General features: G+C 38.8%; 1 protein-coding gene across 4 annotated transcripts in view; it reads right to left on the bottom strand.

Moving 5' to 3' along the window:
- LOC135474849 (uncharacterized) overlaps positions 1-23,128 on the bottom strand; it is a 95,432-nt gene that overhangs the window by 11,459 nt on the left and 60,845 nt on the right. For all 4 annotated transcript variants that reach the window (XM_064754466.1, XM_064754467.1, XM_064754468.1 and 1 more), the window contains 4 exons: positions 20,640-20,827; positions 16,225-16,347; positions 10,548-10,645; positions 2,976-3,132 (listed from right to left, as the gene is read on the bottom strand). In XM_064754466.1, the coding sequence (XP_064610536.1) occupies positions 2,976-3,132; positions 10,548-10,645; positions 16,225-16,347; positions 20,640-20,764 (503 nt within the window). In that variant the 5' untranslated portion in view covers positions 20,765-20,827. The remainder of the gene's footprint in view (positions 1-2,975; positions 3,133-10,547; positions 10,646-16,224; positions 16,348-20,639; positions 20,828-23,128) is intronic.

Raw genomic sequence — 23,128 nt, 5'->3', positions numbered from 1 at the left:
ATTAATTCTGGTTGCATTTTGAACAAGATTCCACTGGTTTGCTACTTTTATCTTCAGGTTTGGACTAACTTCCGGTTACAAGTCTGCATGTCTGCATAAAGCACCAAGCATGTTCAAGCCTTCCATTTTAACATGAACAAAATGGCATGTTGATAAAAACCGCCTTGCCCAAGCTATACTTACATGCTGTTCTTATGAATTAATTTATATAAGTGCATGTCATCCTGGACCTCAAAGTGCTTACAGGTTCTCCTGAGATCAAATACATGTGCGGTACTACGGTACTACCGTGAATGCAAAGTCTGAGACAAGCTTAAATTAAACTCACGAAAGATCTGAGATAAGAGCATTATTGCTTAGCCATGTTTTCACAGTTCTTTGACCAGACTGGAGACAGGATGACAAGACACTCAGCCAGTGTGGAGGCTGTATTACATTATCCAGCTTCAGGGAGACAAAAAATACAGTAGACACCACAGAAAACTGTAATTCATTTTACTGTGTCTAATGATCTAACAGACAAAGCCAATTTCTCCCTAATCTTGATGGGAGTTGGTTTGCCGAAAGCCTTCACATAATTAACATGCGGAAAACACCACCACACAGCCCACAGCTAATGCCACATAAGTAATGTGTGTGCTTTGCATATTCATAAGAACATAGTAATTTTAAGAAAACTGTAATTTGCTAATCAGGTCAAAAATGTTAAATGTGTTACGCCAAGAGGCCACCACCTTCTCATGTGTAATGTTTCTTTTCATTTGGTCCTCTGCTGCCCACTTCCCATCTCAACAAGTTGATCTATACGTGTTTGTCTGGCCTTGTGGCTAAAAAAGGTTTTTTCGTCACACCTTTTTTACACTCATCCTGCACCAGAATAATGTTTTTGCAGTTTCCGGAAAGCTTGAGCGCAAAAACGACATATAATCAATAAAAAGAGAAAAAGAAAGCAGTGTTTATCGTTCTCCTCACTCCGCATATTCCATTTTGAAATCCAACTCCTGCATCTATCTGTACGGATAGCCTTCTGTCTAGGGACGTGGCGAATGACACGCGCCATATATCTTTTTTTGCACGAATTTGCAATTGTCTGGGCTCCAGACAAACCAATTGTTTTTAAGGTCAGGAAGGGTCAATTGGATAGAAAAAGTAGAAAATAAAACTGTTCAAACAAATGGGAAACCACAGGAAGAACCTAACTTGGGGTGCACACATCACAGGTCTTGAGAAATGTGTTTGCGTATAGGTGCATGTATGAAAACACAAAATCACACCATCTTCCAGTACATGTAGGTCTGAAGGTGGAAACATGGTGCTTTAAAAACAGACTAACGAGACAAAAACTAAGCAAAAAGAAAAAATGTCTCACATAATGATCTACAAAACAAAGACCCTGACAAACTAAGCTGCTCTACTTTGAGGTAAAAATACATTTTTTGAAATTATCCATGGTACAAGCCACAGGTTTATGGTAAGAGATGCACACAATTTAAATTTTGTTCAATGCTGAATAGACAAATGTATCTATATACACTGACATAACAGTGCCATAAATGTACGTGTTCATGTCCCTTAGAGAAGTCCATTCTGTCAGCAGTTTTGTTCTAAAACAGGAAAAAAAAGTGTAATCTGATTGTAGAGTGAAGTTTTGATCATGGTGTCTGAAGTCAGAGAACCGGTCTCTGTGTTTTATTCATGGAGAAGGAGCTATATACAAGAATTGGAGTGATGGCAGGGAAAAGGGAGATAAGATTAAGTAGAGTCTTGTGTTGGGAAGAGGAGGTCCACATCCATCCTGCCTTCAATAAACATTTGAGACAGAGATCCCCTCAGATAGCAGCTCATTCCGCAGTAGCCATTATATCCTGATTGAAGCTCTGGCGGAGGCATTAGTTCACAACGTCACTGTCACCATTAAATCGACCATTCCAAAATTACACAGTCAGCGGACACAATTCAGACTCGCCTGTAATAGCGCTACATTTTCATCACACAGTCTACCCTTGACTTTTTCCACTTCTTGCTGTCTAGTCTGTCCTGTGGGCAGTTTCATAAACCATCTACCCACCCGCCCGCTTACAGAGGGGTCTTGGAATGGGGGCTTAACCCAGTGACTAAAGACGACTGTAGAATTTTCCCTTCCGTCTGACCCTGACTCTCTTGATTTTCTAATAGTCAACAGCCACACAAATCAATCTGACAAATGAACTCACAGAAAGAAAGCAGAAATCTCTAATGAAAAGGAACACTTTAGAGCCACTTAGCGGCCATGCCACCAGACGTGCCTGGCCATAATAAGGTCAACTGATGCACTTCCTCCGGCGTATTTTGCTTTCCTTTTACATGGTCAATAAGATGTGACAAACAATAGGCATTGATAAGGCAAATGGTAATGAGTTTTGATACACGTCTCTTATGATGCACACAGATATCTTGCTTCAAAATATCAGAAAACACTCCCAAAAAATTAAATGATTAAACAAAAATAGCAAGACCACTGAAATTACTTCAGCATAAATATTTCATTGCAGAAACAAGTATTTAATTGCACAAAGACCTCAAAGCTTTGCAGATTTAGTAGTTTAAACTTTATTCACTGGCAAAAGACAGATAATAGGTCCTGAGTTGCAGACTCATTTAAGCATAATGTGTAGATTTATCATGCACTTAATTAAAAGGTTCAGGTTGCTATGGACATAAAAACACATAAAAAAAACGTTGAAGGGATGTACAGCTAGTGTCTTTAATTCGCATCACCATGGAGAATGCACCAAAAACAAAACAAAGCGTCTTTGTAAAGCAGACCATCAGAAAAACAACAGACAGAGGACAACAATTGTACATGGGATCTACCAATACCTCCTTCCCATTGGGATAAGCATCCATTAACCAGTCATCTATTTATGGGTTCTTTCTTTTCCTTCATTTGACTTAGCTGTCTAGACAGGCACAGTGGTTTATGCTCTAGCTCTTACCTTCTGCGTTTCTGTCGGATGATGACGTAAGCGATGATGGAGATGGAAACAATGAAGATGAAGGCCAGTGTGGCGACAACTGGGAGCAGCACCGTCAGAAGGGTGTGCGTCTCTGTAGTATATCCCGGTTCCCCTGGTCGGCGAGAGTCAGCTACAGCTGTGGGTAACAGGAGAACAAACATTTAGATTTATTGATCTCATTTCTGTTGCACGACACTTTTCAACTTACATCACCATCAAAAACTGGATTCACACATACACTATCACTGTACAAGACTCAGTAGTCTCAAACACTGCACCCCTCAGTCACTTAGCCAGCAAATGGCCAAACTGAGTTACAATCGATCTAGGAAGTCAATCATGGTTAGCTATTCACATGCAATTGATACCAAAACCATGTCACTGTCCATCATTGAGCAATGTACCTCTGACTTCCCCCAAACATTATCAGGTACCAACAGGTGTGTTTATCTTTAATTACCAATCTTGCTTTCAGCAGTTATCTGAACTTGGAGAAAGGAAATTGGGGACTAGTGTTGCTAAGATCCTGGGTTACAGCTGGACTGCAGCCTACACTAACTGTAGATGTTACAAACTTCCAAAGTTTCTCTACACAAGGTAAGTATAGAGAGACACCAAAAATGTCTCATATAAAACATACAATAAGGGGTAATTGACTGATGATGAACAAAATGCAAAAAATAGAAAACAACAAAAACTTCTGAATCACAGGCTCAAATAATCCTATAACCATGACCACAAAACCCAGCTCAAAACATCTGAGTGTACTTTTAACTAAAAAGGGAAAAAAAAATTAACTGTATTTTCTGAAAGGCTTTCAATGATTAGTTATAGTTTAAGTCAAAATTTTAATTTTTCTTTGACCTAAATAATAGTGCATACACCAAATACATCCTCTGTGCTATTATTACTCATGTATATATAAAACACTCAACTACATGTACATGTACCTTAGAAGTCGAAGGCAGGAACTTGGGTAAATATTTACAATGAACAGAGAAATCTTACTGGTAACAGCTAGACTAGTCTTTGTACAGTGGCTGCTCTCTTAAGTTATGAGCTAAGTTAAAAACTCACAATCAATGTCTCCAAACTAGCTGGATTTCCTAAAGTCCCATCAGGAAAAACTCTAACCAATTAACATGCAACACAGGGATGCTCTGCCAAGATTTCGTGCCGAAGACGATAATTTTATCAATACATCAGCATCATCTACATCCCCTCTTGAGCCTTCAGAACAAGCTTCATCCAATCAAATTTCAAAGCAGCTCCAATTAATGTAGGTTACGTGCCAGTCTCATTACCATAGCGTTTGTGCATGGTGTTTGTACAGACAACATCTTTCCACTGATTTGATACCTACTCAGTTTGATACTTCATTCCAGACACTTTCTCATCTTCTTTAAGAAAACAGTTATCAGACAAGTAAACAATGCCAAAGCTTCATTGCTGAAACCGTTATCTTGACAATCAGATTAATTAGACGACATTCCCAGTTGTTTCTGTACAGTATTGTACTTTTAAAACTTCAGGCAAACCGTAAGAAGGTTTTAGGTTGGTTTTTGATTTATTAACAGACCTCTAAGTAGATGGGTAGAATCTGACAATGTATTCGCAACATCGCTGTATCTGTTGCTCTACCTGTTCAATGATTTTTGCAAACTGTGATATAAAAAAAAACAAGTGCAAGATATCCATTTCTGATCTTTTTTAAGTGTCAATTTTGTTACATAAAATGTTCATTAATTATTTTTTAATGACTAATAAAACCACCATAATTTCTGTCTTAATTAAAGTCATGAAAAGAAATTAAAAACAGAAATGAAACATTAGCTTCATTAATTAACAGCCACAACATCAGTGACATTTTACAAATAAATGTCATGATTCATAAGCAATTCTTTTGTGAAACTAACATATTAAGTGAGTTTTTTTGTAAGATTTAAAGCTAATTAAAAGTTTCACTGCATTATTACATTTCGAGTGTGCCCTGACAATCTTGTTCCAAGGTTACTGCATAGCTCCTGGCTGCCGACCATTGATATACCACTATCATGTGAACACATCAGAAAATGAAATGGTATTTATAATATTTCAGTCCAACAAGCCAGTCAATCTTTTCGCTCATAATTAGAAATTACGAAGAAATTTGACGAGGAATAACTCAGCTAAACTTAGGCTTGTCAAAGAAAGGGAAGCTTCCTTAAGTTAATAAGCACTAAATTAACACTGCAGGGCGATGTTTCTCGGGTGGCAAAGGGCACGCAAGAAAAACAGCAATGCAATCAAATTATGGAGTGATTCAGTGGATATGTTTACCCTAGGCATATATGGATTGACTAATGTAACTTAATTTCACGAATCACAAGGACGGCTGAAAAGCACAGACAAAGTTTTGCTCCAGGGTAGAGAGTTAATCGACAGACGATTAACCTCTGGATCAATTCGAGCCAGGGACTTGTGGGACTGAGCCAAAGTCAGGTTTTCAGCGGCAGTATTTACACAGAATATTTCCCTCAAGTTTGACCTCATCAATTTGTTGATTTCATCTTTCATACCAGCAAATTTCCAGCCTATTTTGAGCAGTTTTTACCGGAGTACATGTTTTAGATCATGTATCTAAAGTATAGACAGGATAAATACAAGTTACTTTACGTGTACCTTACAGAAACGAATTTCAATCAAACAGTACTTTAACAAATTTACGACACCAGTAAATGGTGGTCGTAAAAGTGATGTAATATTCACTGATATGATTTGCTTTACTAATTAATGTTAGATATCAATCATCTTGCAAACATATTTGAAATTTCTCTATAGTTTTCATACACTGTTTGACTAAATCACAGAGATCAATTCAAAAGCTGCCCAGTAATTTGTTGATCTGTCAAATTTGTTTCTTTATTCAAGATGTAATGAACACCATGTCAAGAAGTACTTGGCCTATCTGGCTATGCTGACCTCTAAAGCAAGAAAGTACCCAGATTGACGGATTCTAAGACTTTTGATTGGTTTCCTGATGCCAGAATATTACCAAGTTTACTGACATCACCTGGTTTCTAAATGCCAGGACAAACGGTTTAACATTGAGAGGTTTCCTTGTGCCAGTACAACAGCCCAACAAGCCAGGCTTCCTTGTGGCGGTACAACATCCCAACTAGCCAGGTTTTCTTGTGCTAGTACAACAGCCCAACATGCCAGGTTTCCATATGCCAGTACAACAGCCCAACATGCCAGGTTTCCTTGTGCCAGTACAACAGCCCAACAAAAGCCAGGTTTCCTTGTGCCAGTAGAACAGTCCAACATGCCAGGTTTCCTTGTGCCAGTACAGCAGTCCCACATGCCAGGTTTCCTTGTGCAAGTACAACAGCCCAGCATGCCAGGTTTCCTTGTGCCAGTACAACAGTCCAACATGCCAGGTTTCCTTGTGCCAGTACAACAGCCCAGCAAGCCAGGTTTCCTTGTGCCAGTACAACAGCCCAGCATGCCAGGTTTGCTTGTGCCAGTACAACAGTCCAACATGCCAGGTTTCCTTGTGCCAGTACAACAGCCCAGCAAGCCAGGTTTGCTTGTGCCAGTACAACAGTCCAACATGCCAGGTTTCCTTGTGCCAGTACAACAGCCCAGCATGCCAGGTTTGCTTGTGCCAGTACAACAGTCCAACATGCCAGGTTTCCTTGTGCCAGTACAGCAGTCCCACATGCCAGGTTTGCTTGTGCAAGTACAACAGCCCAGCATGCCAGGTTTCCTTGTGCCAGCACAACAGCCCAGCATGCCAGGTTTCCTTGTGCCAGTACAACAGTCCAACATGCCAGGTTTCCTTGTGCCAGTACAACAGCCCAGCAAGCCAGGTTTCCTTGTGCCAGTACAACAGCCCAGCATGCCAGGTTTGCTTGTGCCAGTACAACAGTCCAACATGCCAGGTTTCCTTGTGCCAGTACAACAGCCCAGCAAGCCAGGTTTCCTTGTGCCAGTACAACAGTCCAACGTGCCAGTACAACAGTCCAACATGCCAGGTTTCCTTGTGCCAGTACAACAGCCCAGCATGCCAGGTTTGCTTGTGCCAGTACAACAGTCCAACATGCCAGGTTTCCTTGTGCCAGTACAGCAGTCCCACATGCCAGGTTTGCTTGTGCAAGTACAACAGCCCAGCATGCCAGGTTTCCTTGTGCCAGTACAACAGTCCAACATGCCAGGTTTCCTTGTGCCAGTACAACAGCCCAGCAAGCCAGGTTTCCTTGTGCCAGTACAACAGCCCAGCAAGCCAGGTTTGCTTGTGCCAGTACAACAGTCCAACATGCCAGGTTTCCTTGTGCCAGTACAACAGCCCAGCATGCCAGGTTTGCTTGTGCCAGTACAACAGTCCAACGTGCCAGTACAACAGTCCAACATGCCAGGTTTCCTTGTGCCAGTACAACAGCCCAGCATGCCAGGTTTGCTTGTGCCAGTACAACAGTCCAACATGCCAGGTTTCCTTGTGCCTGTACAACAGCCCAGCAAGCCAGGTTTGCTTGTGCCAGTACAACAGTCCAACATGCCAGGTTTCCTTGTGCCAGTACAACAGCCCAGCAAGCCAGGTTTGCTTGTGCCAGTACAACAGTCCAACATGCCAGGTTTCCTTGTGCCAGTACAGCCCAACAAGCCAGGTTTCCTTGTGCCTGTACAACAGCCCAACAAGCCAGAATTCCTCATAGCAGCACCACAGCCTGACATTACCAGGTTTCCTCATAGCAGAACCACAGTCTGGCATTACTAGGTTTCCTGACTTCAGTACAACACCCAGATCTTGCTAGAATTCCTGAAGCCAGCACTTTGGTTTCCTAACATATTACAAAACATTCAAGGGGTATAACTCGGCCATATGGCCTTATCATAACAGCGGGAAAGAACCTGCTGACAGTCTGACATTGCCTTTATGAAAATAGTGAGTATATCAGCATTATAAATACAGTTGTATATGGTCCACACGTGGCCGTTTAAACATCTCCTAGAATGGTTTATACTAAAACTTCTGGAGATTTATCTGAGCATCCTGTCAGGGGGGTCCAGACACTGAACACATGGCACATCAAGGATGTTACAAATCCTATGTCTCATCCCAAAACACAGCTTTATTAAAATACTGCTTTAGATATGATCTGATGTCTCATTCATTATATTAAAATGTGTTTAACTTTGTAATCCTAACTGCTCTGCATGTAAACATCTTAAATGTCAAAGCATAGTCATGTGCTTACACACCTTGACCAAAGTGTAGTGTTTAAGGAAAATAGTATACACATTATGCTTATGAATGAAAACATGGAGATCAGTCTTACACTATAAGAGATCAAGGTTCAGAGAAAAAAAACCTGGTAGTGCTAATTTACAGCACCACAGCACGTTTCCTTTCGTCTACACGCAACTAGATAACTTTTGGTCATGGCTTGAGGGAAGGTACTAGCAGGGTGTATTTATGACCAGATTCTTTCACTAATGGTCATTTTAGCCTCAAATTTACTTGGAATCATGTGTGTAGGTTATATTATGGTATTCAGTACACGCTTTTTCGACACTGAAAATGGGCTGTCCCGACGTGAAAACTAATTAAGGTCTGATGTGGACTCGAGTTAAACGATGCTGGCACAATCCTTCTAAACACGAGCAAGCCTCATTGATTCAGGAGAATAGGAAAATCAATGTCTTGTTCCCCTAAATTGTCCACCATTGACAGTTTCTAAGGGCGCCTCATGGCTGTCAATCAGATGGCTAAAAGGCGGGTCTAATTAACAGTGATCTGTTATGACAGCATGCTGGACGCAATTTTGTGATTTACAGGGCTTTCCTTCCAAGCCTCATCTACAAACACAGTGATCGGCAGTTCAACAACACAGTCAGAACTGTATTACTCCTTTTATCCGATTTTGTGGAACAGTCAGACCTTTTGCAGCTCACACAATACTGTGTGTTTCTGAGTGACTTCCTACTGCCTTCCTTGGAACAGCCTAGGCCCCACACACAATCAGTGTAACAAACAACATCTCACCCAGAAAAACAGCCACATACTATACATACCGCAAAGTTATGTGGATATTTTGAACTGAGAACATTAGTTATCAATAAAAACCTGTGATATATTGGATGGGCCATGATGCTTTATATTCACAGTTGGTGCCAGTTGTTCATACATTTCTCATTTAAATTCCTCTGTACCTTACATACCAAGTTGTTTCCCTGTTGATAATGTTTCTATGGTATTTTCATTCCAACTTTTAATTGTTCAAGGTCCTAAATGTCAGACACTTTTTACTTGATGACATCTGCATTTCTTTCTTGCCCTATCCAACTGACTCCAGAAATAGTTCTCTTAAAGGTGAGCTATGACAAAGTTATGTTTCAAATAATTAGAAAACAGATTCCACTGTATCATCTGGCTCCAGATAAAAATGTAATACATGGCTTTTTATCCAATAACTTCTTGAGAGTCTCTCAGCTCTGATTACCATAGCAACCGATGACAACTGCCCATACATGGAAAGAAAAAAAATGTACACATAGGCATTACTATCCCTGAGCAGTCCACATTAAGTGCTCATAAATGATTTTGATCACAAAATCTATCCAATTATATTTGTTTCCAAGATACACTCCTAAGTTACCATGGTTGCCAAACTTGAAAGCTGCTGCTAAGTGGATGAAAATCTGTTTCTGTCTGATGTCAGATAAGGGGATTTATATCATTCGAAAGAGACTTCTTTTTTGTGCTGTAATTTCATACAAGATACATATTGATGATATAACAGAAATAGTTAGAATATGCAATAATCTGTAAGTCTCCGTGTGTGATCATTCAGGCTTGTAAGAGGCAAGACTCCTCGCCCTATCAGCCTAAATGTCATCGCTTACATTGTTATTGCAATGTCTTAAATACAATGTTAACATTTATCAAATAAATAATAAAGTTAACAAAAGGCAATATCTCTAAAACCAACTGGTTTCTTTAAAAAGAGACAAATTGGTGACTTTATCAGGGAGAAAGAAGAAATATATATCTGTATATGTTTGGAAGACCTCTTTGGCAAGATTATACGCTTTGCATTTATTGATCTTACATTATACAAAGCTATGGCATCAACTTTTGTTCTTGTTCTGACAATTTTTCCAAACACCACAAAGACTTATTTATTTTTTACTTCAATCATGTTTTATGCTGTACTCAAGAATATTTCACTTATACAATGGCAGCTTTATGGTGGGAGGAAGCCCACTGGAAACCCATGACCATCCGCATGGTGCTGACAGACCTTCCCACACCAAAAAGAAGAAAAGAAATAGGTGTGAAATATCTGCCTTAATGTCTGAGTCACACCAAGCTTTGACTTAGCCCTAGTTTACAGAGATACAATTATTACAGTTAGACAATAAAGACTGGTCGCATAAACAATAAACTGAGTAACAATTGTTAGACACACAGCATGTTTTCCAAGAAGTGAAAACCAAGTTGTACTAAGTTTAGACCAAGATTTAAGTTGAACGGCTCAATCTGAACTGAGAAGCAATCAAAATACTTACATATATTACACCAGCTTCCATTCTCGTTTGGGCAGCACACCTGTTCAGTTCGGTAAGTGGTAAACTTCACCTGTCTCTTATCATTCATATACTCCACTCTGTAAACACATGTGTGTCCAACAACAGATTAGACAAACATCATACAAATAATTTGATAGTTTTCAAACCTGAATTTATTTACTTATTAATTTGCTTGGTAGTCATGCCATTCTCCACTATATTTCACCATGTGACTTTGTGTCTGGTTCATGGGTGGAGGGAACCAGCCAAAACTTGAGGGTAACCTTTGCCTTATCTCAGGATCATGACAAACCTCAACACTTACGGGTGGAGGGAAACAGCCAAAACCTGAGGGTAACCTTTACTTTTTCTCAGGATCATGACAAACCTTAACACTTATGGGTGGAGGGAACCAGCCAAAACTTAAAGGTAGCCTTTACCTTTTCTCAGGATCATGACAAACCTTAACACTTATGGGTGGAGGGAACCAGCCAAAACTTAAAGGTAACCTTTGCCTTTTCTCAGGATCATGACATACCTTAACACTTATGGGTGGAGGGAACCAGCCAAAACTTAAAGGTAACCTTTGCCTTTTCTCAGGATCATGACAAACCTTAACACTTATGGGTGGAGGGAAACAGCCAAAACTTAAAGGTAACCTTTACCTTTTCTCAGGATCATGACAAACCTTAACACTTATGGGTGGAGGGAACCAGCCAAAACTTAAAGGTAACCTTTACCTTTTCTCAGGATCATGACATACCTTAACACTTATGGGTGGAGGGAACCAGCCAAAACTTAAAGGTAACCTTTGCCTTTTCTCAGGATCATGACATACCTTAACACTTATGGGTGGAGGGAACCAGCCAAAACTTAAAGGTAACCTTTACCTTTTCTCAGGATCATGACATACCTTAACACTTATGGGTGGAGGGAACCAGCCAAAACTTAAAGGTAACCTTTATCTTTTCTCAGGATCATGACATACCTTAACACTTATGGGTGGAGGGAACCAGCCAAAACTTAAAGGTAACCTTTATCTTTTCTCAGGATCATGACAAACCTTAACACTTATGGGTGGAGGGAACCAGCCAAAACTTGAGGGTAACCTTTATCTTTTCTCAGGATCATGACAAACCTTAACACACACCCAAGCCCATCCACCCCTTGAGGATTGTAAAACTTAAAATGACACGCAAATATTATATGTAACAAGACAAAATATTTGAAAATGTCAATTTTATGCAACTGAATAAATCTGGGATGCCACAGCATAAAAAAAAGCCGTCTAAACGCAAATATAAAAACCAGCAGATTTCGTTCTTTGATGTATGAAAGTTGGCTATCTTCATCATATTCATGTCTTTCTACTCCATTCTGGTTTCCTTTTTCCCTGGATATATTTCACATTAAGTTCTGAATATTGCTTCATGACGAATACATGTGTATCAGCTGTCCAAATTGGAGAGGTCAATTCCATCTTTCTCATAAACACGGTTGTTATTAGATCAGTGGAGGAGAGTAAACTTCAGGGAGTCTGCACAGGTAAACAAGATAGTATCTAATCTTCCCAGTAGCCACCTATAAACCACAGGGTGTTTACTGAAAGTGTCATCATTTAGAGACTGTGTTCTTGAGAGGGGTGGTTATATGAGGAACAAGGGGCAGACTACTCTGGGTACACCCTCTATCTTATCACCATACACACATGGTCTATACAAGCAAACTCTGTCCTTTCTCATTTCCCCTATCTCTTGTGCATTGCCTAAACAGTCGGTAACAAAATACACAGAGCTCAGGTTTGTTTGTATGCTTACACCAGCCAAACTATCATCGTTCATCTGAGCTTAGAGATGATATTTTTTTTCTTTTTCCTGGGATTTTGTAAACAAGACATTTGCATACATATGGCAGAAGGACTTGGGCAGCACATTATCTACCATGTACAGACAACTTAGGCTTCAAAATGCACGCAAGGCTATCAGTACTTGATGAACTGTTTATGTCACTTGTATACATTCAGGAAGACATTTTTGAAAATCTTTTTTTGACTCTCTTCAAATGTACATCTTCAAACATTTATGAAGTGAGTGTGTACATAACATTATACCCATATCTAAATTGAGACAACTAGCTACTATCAGAGGCAAAGCTCGGGAAACTTTTTCCAATATACCTGTACTTGGGTTAGATGGGAATAGGCCATTTTATGCATTAATTTAACATGGGAAAATTGTTATCCTTGTCTATGGTGTTTTATACATGTATATCCATACAGATGCTATGTGATATCACCCTATCCATAGATGTGAACAATGAATTATTTGTATTAAAGTCCATTAATATATTCCCACACATGACCAGCTCTGCTTTTTATTACAACTAGCTTTCAATGTTTGGATCCAAAGTTACCTGGTGATCTCAGGGATTCGTTTACGAGACATACAAGAACTTAATCCTCAATAACAGAGTCGTTTCAAAGAGATCTCGCACCATTAAACACCCATTCAGAGAAAGTTCATCAACCCAGCATAGCTCCTATGTCTCTGATAAGCTTCTACACGCATTGAACTGGAAGACCCAAATATGACAAGACTCTATTAAGTACAAGGACAATGGCTCTGTTAAACACTTGAGAATGAACCAGCGAGTTCATTAAACTACTGTTAACATGTGGCGTCTGCAATATAACTGTAGGTCTACCTGTGTGAAGTGTGAGGAGCGCCTTTGTGTTGGTTAACCTACCTAACTGGGGAGTAAACACAGGGGGTTAAGGGGCCTTCACTTCATGCTTCTTAACTCCACAGGGGAAATGGTCTTTAGATATATTTCTCAAGAAACATGCAGAGACATGATACTGAGTCAGTGGCCATTTTTTTTCTAAGAAGGCAAAAAAATTCCTCAAGTAGTACATATGTGCTTTCCATTCAATGAAAAAAAAATGTTCATTGTTAAAAATTTCTTAGGCTAAAAAACAATACTGTTCTGAAATAAAAATTCCTCATTTTAGATTAAAATTCTTAAAGGTTTACAAATTCTTGACAACTTTTATTTTTACCAATTTAAGGGTTTATTATGAAGGAAATATTAACTGAAATATGATGAAATATACTCAAGTGTATTCCAACACCAAATCTTCATAACATAATTGTACAATGCCAATGAAGATAAGGAAAACATTTTTACAATCACAATCAATATTAGACACAGTTGTTTTGTACAAGTGAAAAGAAAAAAACATATTTCATGGTGTAAAGTATTTACTCATGAACAAAATAGAGCAGAACTTTCTCTAGGGAAATAAGAACTCTCATAAAAAATGAATGTTCCAGACAAGCGTCAGCTGCCTAGACAACAGCATGTAATGGTGATTTAAAGCTGGAAAAAAAATGCTTTTACTGACGATGAATGTTTCATCGTTTGAATACATGACCATTATTGCTCAAGGCATGATTTAAAACATTAACGAGGTTAAAAAAATAAATAAGAAACAACAACAACAGAAAACAAACACATTTTGCCGAGAATCAATCATATTAGTCTTTCAAGAGAGGTAAGTATAGTCTCCTGTCACTAAGGCTTAGAGCCACAAGGATAACACAATCTGGCTTTGTACTGGCTGCAGAACAAGAGATAGACCAGCCCTATACACAAACATCAGATAATGGCTAAATAACTTATATGGCTGAATTAGTTTTCTGAACGAAGCCTGAAACAGTTTGCCAAGCAAAACTGACACCATAATGTTAGCAATATATTTATGGGCTTAAATGTAAAAAGGAATCTGTGCGTGACTAAATCTGGTAGGAACAACTCGTTTATAAGAATTTATGGCTGGTTTCATGGAGACACAGCTTGAGGTCTCACTGCATGCTATTTCTTCCCACACACGACATGCAAAGACGACACAATCTAGGGGAAAGAATTAAAAATGGAAATCTAGCCGATTGTTCTACATGGATATTATCATGTCATGCCATGTGCATACCTTTTATTGCGCCAGATTTAGAGAAGTCGTATCTGTTAGATCAAAGAGCATCTTTGCTCAGGCAGTGGATATCAATAATTCATGGAAAAATATCTGTTTGTCTATCTCATAATACATTAATAGGACAATTTTTCTATCCTACAGCTGTTTTGTGGAACAGGAACTGACAAGTCAATTTCAGGGACGTCAGTAAAAACCCCTTCTTGCCAGATACTATATAATTCTCCCTGGGGGAAGAGGATCCTCTTACTGTTGACATGGTTTTTCATAAAATCTCTGTCTGTGCTCTGATAGAACAGCTTAAGAAAGCAGACAAATGCCACCTTGGCGTAGCCGAGAATGAAACAAGACAGGTGAGTGACGTACATTCAACACCAGCATATTAATTGACAAAACACCAGGCCTAGCTCCTGCTGCACACCATGTAATGAAACTAGACACATACTCTGGTAAATCTGTTTCCTCTCACACTCCTACTTGTCCAGTTTTTTGTGCTAACACGAACATCTACATGTATGTACACATATATTACCACAAACATCATACACAGAAGTCTGGTAAGAGAAAACTGATCTGACCTTCGTAATGTCCGGCAAATCTAATCTACGAATCTCTTCATCCACTTTTACTTAAATACACAGCACTTGCACTTTCTCTTCATAACTTGTTGAATACCTCATTTTCATTTCACTGAACTTTTTTTTAAGCCTGAAATATTTCTTGTTTGTTATTACTTTTGGCTGAAGAAACAGGAATGCCAATCCCAGCCAGATAACTAACAACCCTTCCTGGTAAAGCCATTGGCAAGCCCAGGAAAGCTGGCTCAAACAGGCAATTTAATTGGTTGATGGTCTCTTGCGAGCACTCCATTAAATTACTGAGCCAGCAATGGATAGACACATCCACCATGACCACCAAAGGATTAGTCTTGAGGACGGTAAAGTCCTGACCCCAAAAAACGTAACTGTCTAAATTAAATTACTGGTTTGACCAATCAATGAATTTTCATAATAAAACTCTGTATCATGAGTAAGCTAGGCTGCCCAAATATGCTTGATTTATAGCACCACAAACTACCGAAACTCAACACTTCCAGTTTGACTTCGGAATATGCAGAATCATTCTCTTTGCACGTGTGCAAGTGTGGGTATTCAAGATCACACTACCAGCCAATAAAAGTTGGTCTCTAGGTAACATTATAAACTCACCTATCAACAGTTTCATGAAACGATAAAAAAAAACCAACAACAAAAGCTATTGGCCGGGAATTGTTTGTAAAAAAATTGTTTGCCAATGATTATATAGTGGAGCAGAGAGTTGTGACTGTTAAAGAAATACTTGCCAAATGAGTAGCTACATTTAACTGATATTTTTTCAAAATGAATTTTTTGAAATTTCATTTTTGTTTCAGTCTATCTCTAGAAGAATATATAGCTTCTTATAGACAAGGATGTTATAGAGATAGGTTTTTAAATTTTTTCTTTGTCTCTGTTGAAAGGGGCATAGTTTGTGATAGTGACTATGCCATGTCAAAACTTTTTCTGCATTTCCATGAACTCCTGACCCCCAAAAAATAAAAAAATCTACATATACTTACGAAATGGTTAAGTTGTCTAGTTGAGAGTCGTGGTCCAACAACTTTTACTAGCAGTTTTTCAGTTTTAGTTTCAACTTTAAAATCTGACTCACCTGTACTTGTCTGAGCAATCTTTGTTTGTTAACCACGCCCAGTCTCTGTCCCAGCTCGAACACCTGGCTGGAATCTTCCTTGTTACTGAAATCTTCTTGAGAACATATCGCACACGCTCCTCTCTGAAAAACAGGACGCATGAAAATGTTACTCAAGATCTTCGTTTTACCTGAAGTAGAACTGTGTAGGCAATCTCTGAAAATCGCTAGCTTAACACTTTGAATCATTTTGCGTGGCAACTGGCAGTATGGTGTTGCTGATGCATTATAGTTGTGGTTATGGGACATGCAAAAGACTTCTCTCTCACTCAGGGTCTTAGTCTTACGTAAGGCGGTTCTACAGTCATTACCTTAAAATTATTTGCCCACGAACTGTCATAAAAATCCACTGTTTCTGATTTCAAGACATACATAAGTGACAAATGAGGTTTCACATATATTGCGATAAATGTATCGACATTTCTCCACAGTTAAATATATTGGTTGTCATAGTTTGGCCTCAGGCTGTGTGTACAATGTGCACACCAGTCAAAAACTTTACACACCAGTCAAAATCAAGAATAAATATCCTGATTACACATTAATACATTAACTTGGCCATGAAATAAATTATAGCTTTATATGAGACTGGGTTTAAGGTAAAACCTGGGAAGAAAAACAAATACAAACACAAAATTTCAGTCAGGTAAAGTAGGCCCCAACTGGATTTGAATCGACAAACACATTGGTACAAAGGCTGAAGCTCTAACCCTGTACTTAGCAACAGGACACTTCTCTTTGAACCATCATTACTGACAGGAAGTCAACACCTCACATGAATCCTGTGCCTGAACTGTTTACCAATCTCCTTGGGGTGCAGTGACATTAAGCAGCCCTGGGATAGGACGGGCTGTCACACCCACACATCGACAGTGTTAAGTACACCATTCTCTGAAGACAAGGACATACAGAAGTGCACAAAACTTGGCACTGACATTCTTGTTAGCACTTTATTAGCATCATCAGAATTTTCTAATGGCTTTCCCATGAGACCATAAATGGTGTTATCGGTATGAGATGGCAACTTGTTTGGCAAACAAAATATTGGTAACTTTACACAAATAAAGGGTCTCCTGTTGCACACTTTTAATATCTGTGAGTAAACAGGACTTCCACTCGGTTTTTTTTGACAAATATTTCTTTTCTGCTGACATCCGAATGGAGGATAAATGTGACTATTTAATTTTTCTTTCAATAACAATTTATTACAACTCAAATTACTGAAATTTTTAAACAATAAATCATATATATTTATGCCCTCAAATAACTATGTATATTTCTTCTGACTAAATAACATTCGACTGATGTCTGAATTTATTTTCACAAGTGCAATCGTTATTTCCCTACACTCATTAAGTCCAAAACCTTTTCACATAAAAGTGGGAAGCTTTGATCACAAATTAAAGAACTTTACACAGTTAAAATATATTGAATAAGTTAGGCCAATTTCAGGGGTTCACAAAAAATGTAATTTAATGAGTCTAGACCAAACAACTCCCTTAACATATGCTTAAATAAACACCATCAAAACACACAGCATGAGTGAAAGGTGTACTGCTGGCTTCCACTGACAAAGTCAGCATTTCAACTTCACACAGTATTCTGTTCTAAATCTTTTTTATGCTTAACGCATCTAATCTAATAAAAATGTTTGTTGCAATGGCTATGGCATCACAAACAGGGTACTCAGCAGCATCAATGTACATGCTTTCTCCACTATTGATCTCCTAAAGGTTGGCTGTATTCCTCGCAATCCCAGCCTACATTTCCTGTCCATTATGCAAGACTCAAATAGATACAAAAACCAGAGCAATCATTCCATTTGTGGATTTAGCATCACAACTCCTGTAACTGAGACTTGCCAAAGCTCCAATCCATTTGTTAGATCGTCCAAATCCCGCGAGGGATCGCTGAGCCAGGTTTAAAGGTATCCAGAATTGAAAACGACACTCTCATAACTACTCCTTGGCATGTGCATTGATTGGTTGGCTTTTAGACATTTATATATGACCATGTTTTAAATGGTGGCTTTACTTCCAGCTTCCTGACTTCCAGCAGACGGAGGGCTGTAACACGGTCCTACCCGTGCTCCAAGGGACAGCAACCGGAGGCAAATATCAAATTATTCAGTCGCAAGATTATTGCGAGAGTCAGGCTGTCATTTAGTAGCCAAGGAAAATACGGGCTTTCACAAGAGTCTTAACTGGACGTTTTGTTACAGACACGTCTGCTACTATGATTCGACGCCAAAATCCATTCTTTACCCGCAGACCATTATCAGGTTCCAAATTCAATTAAGTAAAACCGTGTAAGACTTTCAGCTAAATCAAGGAAAGTGGCAAGTAATACATATTCCGTTCTGCTTTTTCTGTTTTTTTTTTTTTTCACTTCTTCTCCAACTTAACCTTGAAGAGTTTTTAGGACAAAGTCTTAAAGACACAAGCAAATTTCATTACACTGATTGATTATATCCATGTGTATAACGGATAAACATTTCAGAAGCTTTCAACCTTTTTCTTCTCTCCTGAACAGTTTGGTAAAGGATGTAAAGTCAAATAGTTTGCAGTCAAAAAACCCAGGCAGAATAAAGCCAGCTGTCATGGCAAGACATGGGTTGGTCTCCATCTCTGCGTATGATTAATTACATCCCTTAATGCTGTGGACATCCCGATTCAAGCGAAATGGCTTCAGCAAGAAGCTTAACAACTGTATACATAAAAGAAAACAGTAAATTAACTTTTCTCTACGCTGCTTTGGTCCCTAATTCAGTGACATGTACATTCATGTTGTCAGATATCATACTCAAGAAACTACCCCACGTCTATATACAGGTTCCCATTTTTATTCAGGTATCTGGTAAGAATCTTAACTGCTGCACGGAGTGAAATGTGGACATAACTTAGGCACACATACTCATCATACATTCTTACACACTTACATGTGTGTTAATGAATTAAAGAGCCAGTAATTAAATTTGACAGAGCTGCCCGATTCAAATAAATTAAGATTTCACTGAACTGTGTAACAGACAAGTATTACATACAAAACCCCTGGTGTTTTACACATGTTTTACACATGTACAAATTGTTGGAAAAAATTTGCTACATTTTGTAGCTGCTTAGGTTCTTTACATACAAATTCACTAATATTTTATTCAAAAGAAGCCCACAGCAGATGTAACTTTTCTTGACTGAAAATCTTTGAGATCTCTGCTCATCTAATGAACATGGAATAATTCACCAGATATAATCTTCCCTTGCAAAAGTGATCAAATTACACCTGAAGATACGCAGATTAGTTAAACCTGAACAAGCTCAGGAAAGTTGCCAGGTTCATCCGGTGAATCTGCAGTATTTGATGGTTCTACAACTGATAGGGGAAATATATCAGCTGATCTGGGTGAGAGTGAGCAAATGTACCAGAGCTTAAGGTCCCCGGGTATGATGGTGGTGAGGATCAGTCCTGGGGAATGATATCAGACGGAACAGGAGCAGCACTGGGCTTATGAGGGTCAGTAACTTTAAATGGCCTCTCAGGTTTGTCGATGAGCTCTCGCTCCTGGTTAAGTACAGCCAGCAAACACATCCTAACGAGTGCAATCAATTATTGTGCAGCCATGGGTAACCAGGACGACAAATCACAGCTGTAATTCACTCCCCCCCCCCACTTCCTGCGGACCAGAATTGTGGGTAGAGCATTGGAACCATGACCACTGCACTGACCGTTAACCTGATTGATTATTTACATTTCCAATTATCTTACATACTAAGGACGCTTGCTACCTAAATCTTTGATAAAGTGACCGAGTAATTCGGACTGAAGAATGATAGCCAAAACTTGGACCTACTGCACAAAGTGGAGTCAAGTGAAACCCAGGCCTGTAGGCAATTCTCTGCCTGACAACACTGAGGGCAATACCATACTCCTGACTGACCATCTTGTTGAGGAACAAAAGACCCTGCTAACATTATCCTCGATTCCTGCCACTCACTCAGCGTCCACATCAACATCTTCCCATAAGTATATCAGTAATGACAACATATGCAAGAGCAAGAGATGCTCAGGATAAGCGATCCATCATTAAACAATTAAGCAGAATCCTGGCGACGGACACTTTCCAAGAAAACAAAATTCTGTCCCTGAGCAATATACTGATAAATCAGATACTAATCTAGAAATGTAAGTCAAACTTAACTTAACCAAGGTCTAAGGTTAAAGACTATCAAAATCAACTTTATTTATGTACCTTGCCACGTCTCAAAATAACAACGTGAACTCAACAAACCAAATTTAATGAATTTTATTAAAACCTATTATGACTTGACCATAGCCTGGAGTACACATTTACTAGAGACTGATAAAGTTTCATCACTTACTTGACAATTTGTGTGCATCGTTTCTGGTTCTGAGATTCTGATCCCTCTGCCACGAAGAATAGCAGCATCACAATAAAACATATAGAGAAAGCATAGGGGAGGTTGTAGTCTCCTGTCAGATCCATTGTGCTGATACAGCCCCCTCAGCTACGTTCCCCGCTTAACAAGCGACTCTCACGCTGTCTTTTCTGCAAATACATCAAAGGTGAGGAATATGAAGAGTTTAATTAACATCTAGTGCAGACACAAAAGTACATGAAATAATAAAGAAAAGAAGTTCTGATGAATCCCTTGGTTTCTGTCGTGGGCATTTTTTCAGACTTATAATGTCTGTAACACCATAGCCAGCTCTTACTGAATATGAACAGTGAGAATTAAAGAAATCATAAATATCCCACAAGTCAAAAAAAGTAATCCAGGTAAAACTATTTGTAGCAGTTTGACGTACTTTATATAATTTTTATTATTATAATGATAAGATTATACAAAAACCATTGTCTGCTTGACATTTCAGATATGTGTGATTAATCTGTTCAAAGAAACATAAACACAGCAGCGTACCTCACTGAAGGGCATCTAATACCACACCCACACATGCATCCTTCATACACTCATCCCACTACACACCCTTTTGATCTAGATGGACTGACATTTCATAAATATAAACACAGTATATTCTGAGCGCGTGTATGGTCAAAGCACTTAATTTACGCCATGATTATCAACGCTTGACATGATGGACACACCATGGAGGCCTTGATCCAGCATTACACACATGCACTACTGACCCCCAACTTGTCGGTGCAATACATGGAAAGTACCCAAGATGGAAAAAGCAGCTAAAATTATCACAGCCATTCCTTCATTATCAAGATGAACTAAAATCCACGTAATGTGAGAAACTTTTAGGTGATGCAATTTACGTCATCAAATCTCCAACTAGCATACATCCAGGTTGAAAACCCATATGTTAGTCATTTGATCTAACTAAAACATCAAATGAAAAACAGCTAAAATAGATGTTAACAAATTGCAAATACAGACTAACAGGACAAAAAAGAATCTTATATAGCAGGGATATAAATGTATTAGCTAGTTTCACAGTAAGATACAGAATCTTATATAGCAGGGATATAAATGTATTAGCTAGTTTCACAGTATGATACAGAATCTTATATAGCAGGGATATAAATGTATTAGCTAGTTTCACAGTAAGACACAGAATCTTATATAGCAGGGATATAAATGTATTAGCTAGTTTCACAGTAAGACACAGAATCTTATATAGCAGGGATATAAATGTATTAGCTAGTTTCACAGTAAGATACAGAATCTTATATAGCAGAGATATAAATGTATTAGCTAGTTTCACAGTAAGACACAGAATCTTATATAGCAGGGATATAAATGTATTAGCTAGTTTCACAGTAAGATGGACTGCATTGTTAGTTTTATATTGAAGACACAAATTGGTATAGGGTTTGCAAACTTTTATGAAATGTACACACAGGCGTTGTGCTAAGCTGTTTGCCGATTTTTGCTATCAATTTTGTTTTGCATTCATTAACACAGTTCAATCCAGAGTAAGGCTATTTGCCACCATCAGCAATAGACAGCTTAAGGTCTGCATTTACATGTGCACATTTTAATTCACAACCAACAGGAATTAAATTCACAGGGAGTATTGAAGTAATAAGACCAAATTAGCCTGCATGTACATGTATTTACCAGTCTTGATTTTGCCAACAGATGGTCACAGTTTACAACAGACCCAATGCAGGTACTTGCCTTATAGATGTAAATTTAGTCACAAATTCCATGTGCACCTGAAGCTGCAGTATTACTGCCACTAAACCTTACAAACCTCCACTATCTGTAAAGTGTGGATATTTTTTTTATATATATTTATTGGATTGATGTTTTACGCTGTACTCAAGAATATTTCACTTATACAACGGCAGCCAGCATTATGGTGGGAGGAAACCGGGCACAGCCCGGTGGAAACCCACGACCATCTGCAGGCTGCTAGCAGACCTGTGAACTCACAGTGACCCCATTTGTGAAAGGCTCCTGAGTCATTACGCTGCGCTAGCGTGCTAACCAACTGAGCAGTGTGGATATTGCAAAAGCAGCTTGATTACATGTATATGAATAAAGTTACATGCAATTACACTTCATGTGTAGCCAAATTCAGGTGGCAACTAAGTACTTGTAGACAAACCAAATGTTTACTGGTTACATAAATTATACTTATATACCTGTCCAAAGTCACAGGTAAATTCACATATTAATACTAGTCCAGAAATGCAGCTGAGCATCACCACACCTGCCTGCCTATACAGAGCATGGCATTTCACTCCCTCCACAACTTGCACGGTGAAATCACAGGTGTTATCAACCAGGCTCTAAGACGGTATATAGCAATGGCTGAGAATGCAAACACTCTTATCTTTGACACCTACAGTTAAATGGCAAATTAAGCCGAAAAG

This window comes from Liolophura sinensis, chromosome 9 (assembly GCF_032854445.1).
Source record: "Liolophura sinensis isolate JHLJ2023 chromosome 9, CUHK_Ljap_v2, whole genome shotgun sequence".
Classification (NCBI taxonomy): domain Eukaryota; kingdom Metazoa; phylum Mollusca; class Polyplacophora; order Chitonida; family Chitonidae; genus Liolophura; species Liolophura sinensis.
The sequence above is the reverse complement of the archived record's forward strand: the minus strand, read 5'-3'. Positions and strand labels throughout refer to the sequence as shown.